This window comes from Eschscholzia californica, unplaced genomic scaffold (genome assembly GCF_041429995.1).
Source record: "Eschscholzia californica isolate CP2 unplaced genomic scaffold, dmEscCali1.0.p SCAF_6, whole genome shotgun sequence".
In the NCBI taxonomy this organism is placed as follows: domain Eukaryota; kingdom Viridiplantae; phylum Streptophyta; class Magnoliopsida; order Ranunculales; family Papaveraceae; genus Eschscholzia; species Eschscholzia californica.
This window is the reverse complement of record NW_028238483.1, coordinates 20524655-20531283: the sequence shown is the minus strand read 5'-3', so window position 1 is coordinate 20531283 and position 6629 is coordinate 20524655. Positions and strand designations below refer to the sequence as shown.

Here is a 6629-nt window from a genome sequence, read left to right as displayed (position 1 = left end):
TAGGGAGGTATCATATGAAAAGTTGGCTTTCTGGTGAGTTTTATCCTTTCACGTTACTTATATCTCATTGATTTCTTCGCCTGAACCTTAGGTCAGGGCAAGGCAGGGCTTTAGGTGGTAAACCTTGACCCGAATTCGTCTTCTTGTGTCTTGAGGCCGAATAGGCATAAGGGTCGAGCTTATTTCCGCACACCTGCCTTACTACACCAAGATCCACACCAACGTTGTGACCATGACTGACTTGGTTGATTTTAGAGTCAGAACTCTTTTCTGATTGACCTTCCTAGTCACTTGACACTGGATATTCGTAGACATTGATAGATAATTGGTGGATACTCAAATGTCCTCAACCAATAAGACGGAGTAGACATTCCCATGTACACCAATATCCACAACCACTAATGGAAACTTATTAGTGTAGGTAATATAAACTCAAATCAAATGGGAGTGAACAAAGACAGCCATTAGTTTTCATAATCCAACTTAAATTCATCTGTCAATGACCCCACAGATAAGCTGATCCGAATATAGTAGAAAAATACTATCCTTCCATGCAATTTTAAAAAATATTAAAAATTCCCATAGGGGGGTGTTTGGCGGTGAAGAAGATAAACACAAAACAAAACCAATGACGAGATGAGAATTTAGAGAGAGAAAAGTTTTATACTACTCTCTCTACTAGTTTCTTTCTATTTCTAGAGAGAGAGAGAGAAAACCCCAATATGATTAGCTCGTAATTTCCTTCGATCTATACCCAATTTCCTAACACTTCTTTCAAGGAAATCAATATTTCCCTGAAACCCTAATTCACCTAAATTTCCATTTTCGAAATCGAATCAAAGATTTCTAAATGATTTGAAACTTGAGAAGAATATGGAAGCTGATGTTTTGATTACAAAAGAAAATCGATGAACGAGAGGATTTAGGGCATAGTTTTCGGATTTGTTTAGGGTTTGAGATTTAGAAAAATTTATCAGGTTTTCCGTGTTGTGTTTTATTGTAATGGAGAAGTTCAGAAGAGTATCAGTGTTATTATTACTTTGTCTGTTGTATATGTGTTTCTCTCTCTTCTTGATTCCTACTGTCAAAGCTAAAGTAGTCTTGATTTCAGGCAATGTTAGTTTCTCATTTGATGATTTCGAAGCTAACTTCGGTAAATTAAACACAAATACTCAGATTTTTCTTTGTTTTCTGATTGAAATTTGTGATTTTTATGATGAATTTCTTATTTTGAGTTTGATTTTGTTCAGCTCCATCGATTGAGACATCTGGTGAACATGGGAGATTGTATGTTGCTGAACCACTTGATGGGTGCTCGCCATTGAAGAATAAAATTAATCAAACTGAAGATTTGCTTCTTCCTTTTGTGTTGATAGTTAGAGGAGGATGTACTTTTGAGGATAAAGTTAGAAAGGCCCAAAATTCAGGGTTTAAAGCTGCTATTGTTTATGATGATGTAGAAGATGATGCTCTGGTTGCAAGTATATTTCTTCCCCTTCACAAAACTTAGTATTAGTTGATTTTATCTTTAAATGATACTAGTATTTAGTTCTATAGCTTCCAAAAAATGCAAACAATAGAAGGAGTTTATGATATTATTGAAGTAGTGTGAGAAAAGAATTTGACTACATATGTAGATTCAACTTGCTTGAAATTCATGTTTGTAGATTTTAGTGACTTTGACTTGGCAAGTTTTACTACTTTTATGATAATTGATTTGTCTGTCTATTTTAATTAGTTTGTAGGGATTACCTTGCATTGCTAGTTCTCTCATCACTAATGTTTTATGTAACTATGTACTCCAACTGATTTTCGGATTGATAAAATCATGCATTACAAGGTAGAAAATGGGTTTGTTCATTTATCGTTGTTAATGAGTTATATAGTTGATTTTAATAATCCGTAAAAACAAAGGGTGCCCACTTTGCAGAATATGTGACATAAGATCATTACTAGTAAACTGTTCTGGACTAAGAACAATTATATATGAACGTCGCAGGTAGGTTTGCGGTTTTGTATTTAATTGCAATTTGCAAATTGCAAATTATGCAATCTTAGTAGTTTATTTAGTGTCTTTTAGTGTCCAAGAGGTGAATTAGGTGTGTGGTCTCTAATCAAAGGACAGCTCTAGTGTAATCCAAGTGAGGCAGTTGCATAAAAAGAAAAATAATATCAGGGTCATGAGGTCACTTTTCTGTGTATATGACTAAGGGACCAATAAACATCTATATCTGTCTAAACATATCTTAATCTTATCTTTGCTATGGTGTGATAAAGACCCTTGTTAATGGTTTACCATATTGTTCCTGACCTTTTCAAACCTTATCTGTTATTCTATTCTACTTCTTTTCTCTCTTGGTACTCAGAGAAACTCAAGTACCATATTCGGTGGTTTTGAGTGATTCTCTATAGGTTTTTTGTGTTCAGCGATTCTAATGATACTTTAGGTTCCCACCTGATTGGTTGGGTGGTGTTTATACATATGTGGCTCTTACCTTTGTAAAGGTACCTATGGTATTATGATATGACGAAAACCCCTCTAGTCGTTGGTTCTATTTGTTTTACATGACCACGTCAGACTTGCCGACTTGAATAATCAGAGGAACACAATTGGGATTGATCGGAAGGGATCATCATTATTTTGGTAAACGATTCTTGATGGTTTTTCTATTCAGAGTCTCTAATATAAGATACTTCATCTCCTTTACTGACTGGGTTGCCTATATTAATGAATAACTTTGGGTTATGTTTCTGTATCAGGGTAAGGTAGACTACTCCTTACTGGTTTCCGAACTTAGGAAAACTTACTTGGCACTTGTTTGTAGAATTATCTACTTTATTAATAGCAAGATTAGCTTGCTGGTGAAGAGTATGAAGACCACTTTTTGGAAACAAACTTCTTTGGGATATAAGAGTGTCTCTATTAATGAATTTAATGTAGTTGTCTACAATTTTTATTTCATATGGAGATGCTTATTTTCTTTAATAAGTTGAAGCAACTAAGAAAAATTGTGGAGGTTGTATTGAGACTAGTAGAGGTTTTTCTTGGGAAATCATTGTTATGTGCAGATTTTGTTGGAAGAACTATCTGTCCTTGTTCAGAAAGATATTCCTGATCGAAGTAGGGACCCTCGGACAATCGCTATATTTTGAAAGCATAATAAAGAGGTTTTCGCAATATCTCGACCGTTGTCACGATTAGTCTAAGGAAAGTACTAGCAGTGTCATGGATAACACTACATTTCCACCATTTCGGGTTGTAAGAGAAGGTCTGGACTGTCAACCCTTACAATATATTGGAACTGGAACTAAGAATCTGAGAGAAAAATCTTTATTCTGAGTCACGTGTCGCGATATATTGTTGAATCTTGATTATCTAATATAGTCTTCCAGTTGTCTGAGACGATGAGGCCTTTGTATCGAGAGAACTTGATGTAGTGGCTGAGGATCTACTGATGATTGTTTACAAGGATAGTCCAAATATTGGATGCTTTCTTGAAGGTTTGATTTGCATTTTCGCATTCTCCTTGGACCCTTTAGAAGCGTAGCTTATGGAGGTTCCTCACACTCATACCAAGTTTACATTGCACTAAATACCAGGATGCATTTCATCTTTGAATGTGTGAAGTGAATTTAATGTTTATGGTCATATATCTTTGTTGTGATAGAGGAGCAATCTAAAGGTGTCATTAGAATGAAGAAATATGCACTATGCTCCTGGAAGTTGGAACTGAACGAAGTGGTTGTTTTCTAGGCCTGTAACACTACAGAAGATACCATGCTATTAAATACATGGTGAAGCTCAAAGTTCGTCCCAGCATTAGGAGTTATAAAATCTTGGCACTGCGGTGCCTGCATGTGTAATGAGTTTTCTCTATAAAAATAGTCTACAAGTTGTTAATGTGTATTCCTTCAAGGGTACCTGAACTTCTAATTTCAACGGGGGTAATCATATTCCCTTGTGGCAGACATTTCTATGGTTGCTTTTACATAATGTACACTTGAAGTATGGCTATGCTTAGTTTTTCATTCTGAACTGTTGTATGCAACTAATTTGTTTCTTTCTGTTTACAATCAGTGTATATGACATGATTTTGCTCTCTTAGGATTTGCATCTATACTACTGTAAAACGTTAATCACCTACAAAACTCTTAAAAATTTGCTTTTCTTTCTCCTAATAGACGTCGACTCTAGATTCGTAGGTAGAAATAAGTGACTTTTTTTGTTCATCTCGAAACTTATTAACATGTAATGTGATATTGACCCGTACTTTTGTTGCATGATATTGGGAATTGCAGTGGCAGGAAGCTCATCAGGAATCAAAATACATGCTGTGTTTGTAAGCAAACGAGCTGGTGAAATACTTAAAATGTATGCTGCCTTTTCCAGTACAGAGATATGGCTCTCGGCCAACTTTGAGAACTCGGCGTGGTCTATAATGGCTATTTCTTTCATTTCCCTACTCGCCATGTCTGCTGTGCTGGCTACTTGTTTCTTTGTTCGTAGACATCGTATGAGAAGAGAAATGCCACGAGCTTCTAATGTTCGTGAGTTCCATGGAATGAGCAGCCGTTTGGTAAAAGCCATGCCCAGCCTGATTTTCACATCTGTTTTAGAAGAAAGTAGTACTTCAGCTACATGTGCCATATGTCTTGAGGACTATTCCGTTGGAGAGAAGCTCAGAGTACTGCCATGTCGTCACAGTACGTATTTTTTCTCCAATGTTTTTTTGTGATCGACATTGTTTTTGAATTCTAATTTGCTATTTAGTTTTCACATTGACAACCTACAAGCCTACAGATACTCCGCTTGGTATTTTGTAAATTTTGCAAAAAATCACGTGTCCTTTGGTACTTCGGAGGCGATTATTTTATTGCTAATGTATGAAACAATGCATAGTAAGCCCGCATGAATTTGCAAGATATGGTGCCAATACTTGACATTTTAAACATGTTTACAGATATCCACCCCAACTTCTGCAGAATTCATGTAGACTAACTTGATATGTTTGCACTTAAAAAAGATAATGTAATCATATCTTGGACTCTGATGTTCCCAATACTTCACCGAATACCAAACGGTCCATAATTGCCTTACTGCCTATATAGGTCAATGTTTTTTTCCGAGCTTTTGTTTATGTCTTAGTTGATAAGTCAGTTTGTGTGCTCTAATTTCTTATGGAACTTTGACAGAATTTCACTCTGTTTGTGTGGATGCTTGGCTTACAACGTGGAGAACATTTTGTCCCGTTTGCAAGCGAGATGCAAAGACAAGCACTGGCTATCTTCCAGCATCGGAACGAACTCCTTTACTTTCATCAGGTGCATCTTCTCTTTCTTCGTCTTCTATAGCTTCGTCCTTTAGATCATCAATAGCATCATCTGCCATACAAATAAGTCATGGATCACCGTTACATTCCCCATCAGTTTCTCGTGGTAACTCTATGGCTAGTAGTTCATATTTTCCGCAGTCGCATAGATCTTACCGCAATTCACCAGCGGTAATAAGTCCAAGCAGAAGCTCGACCGATCTTCGGTTTGCTTCTTCCCAAAGATCAATACCCTCACACTTACTTTCTTCCCATTCCTTGGGCTACCCTTCTCTCTCATCTTTCAATTCAAGATACATATCTCCATATGTTGCTAGTCCAAGCAACGCGTCTCCCAGTTATATTGGGTCGTCCAGTCGGCATCCATGCCTTCTTAATTATAGTGCATCGGCAGCAAGTATTTCTCCATTCGCTTCAACTCATTCTCTTCCCGGTGTTGAGTTTGCTCAACCACTTGGGGGTGGTGGGTGAGCTTGAAAGGACTCGCTGTTAAATCCATAGTGACTGATGTAAACAGAACATAGGTGCCCTGATACCTTGTTCAAGAAATGCATAAAAAGGTGGAGCTCCCTTTGTGATATTATTTCGCCCGAGTTTCATCAATTCTGTTGATTGGCGCTTGTTTGATGCGGGAAAAGGTATTAAAATACATTATAATTGTGTTATTATCTCAGAATTGTGCAATTAACTTTCTTCAGAATTCTGTGTGGGTTTGTCATTGATGTTGTACTTTTTTTCCCTTTCTCCTATTTCTTGTTTTTCTTTGTTCGGCATTGACCCAAAAACAGGCATAGCTGAGAAACCCTTCAATAGTAAATCATTTCTTGTAACTGAGAACATTCCCTTTTTATTGTAACGTCTGATTTGCGGCAATTTGCCCTAGATGCATACTGTTAGGCTACAATCGTTGCTGTAAATATTTGCTTATTTGGAGAGATATATGTATAAAACCATTATAGGATTGCAAATGTTAATCCAATGATTATAGTATTTGGGACTTGAAATGATAGTTGAATATTCCAAGTTATAAACATTGGTCTGGCTCCTTAACAAGAGTATTTCGTTTGAAGCACAAAAGTATTTTACTTTCTCCTGTGTTTTCAGTTTTTCGGTGTGTAGAATCCTAGTTGAGAATGGAGGGTGTCTGAAGGAAAGATGATTGAGAGTTTGAGCTAAAATTAGTACTTGGAAATGTAGGGCTTACTATTATTTGATGCACTTGAATTCATTTTACATTCTTCAACAAAAGAAAAAGAAAATTTCATTTTACATATTTGATCCTGATATCCAAAAGAATTT

At 36.4% G+C, this 6629-nt stretch overlaps 1 protein-coding gene across 1 annotated transcript; it reads left to right on the top strand.

Annotated features, from left to right (window-relative positions):
• The first annotated feature begins 544 nt into the window (after positions 1–544).
• Positions 545–6334, top strand: LOC147532339 (receptor homology region, transmembrane domain- and RING domain-containing protein 2-like). Its single transcript, XM_086646278.1, has 4 exons — positions 545–1153; positions 1251–1481; positions 4300–4704; positions 5194–6334. The coding sequence occupies exons 1-4, from the start codon at positions 1003–1005 to the stop codon at positions 5799–5801; spliced, it is 1395 nt and encodes a 464-aa protein (XP_086502404.1). The 5' UTR covers positions 545–1002; the 3' UTR covers positions 5802–6334.
• The last annotated feature ends 295 nt before the right edge of the window (positions 6335–6629 follow it).

Coding starts and splice junctions, on each gene's coding strand:
- LOC147532339 (XM_086646278.1), top strand. CDS start 1,003: ATGGAGAAGTTCAGAAGAGTATCAGTGTTATTATTACTTTGTCTGTTG. Junction 1,154..1,250: donor TGATTTCGAAGCTAACTTCG/GTAAATTAAACA, acceptor GATTTTGTTCAG/CTCCATCGATTGAGACATCT. Junction 1,482..4,299: donor AGATGATGCTCTGGTTGCAA/GTATATTTCTTC, acceptor TGGGAATTGCAG/TGGCAGGAAGCTCATCAGGA.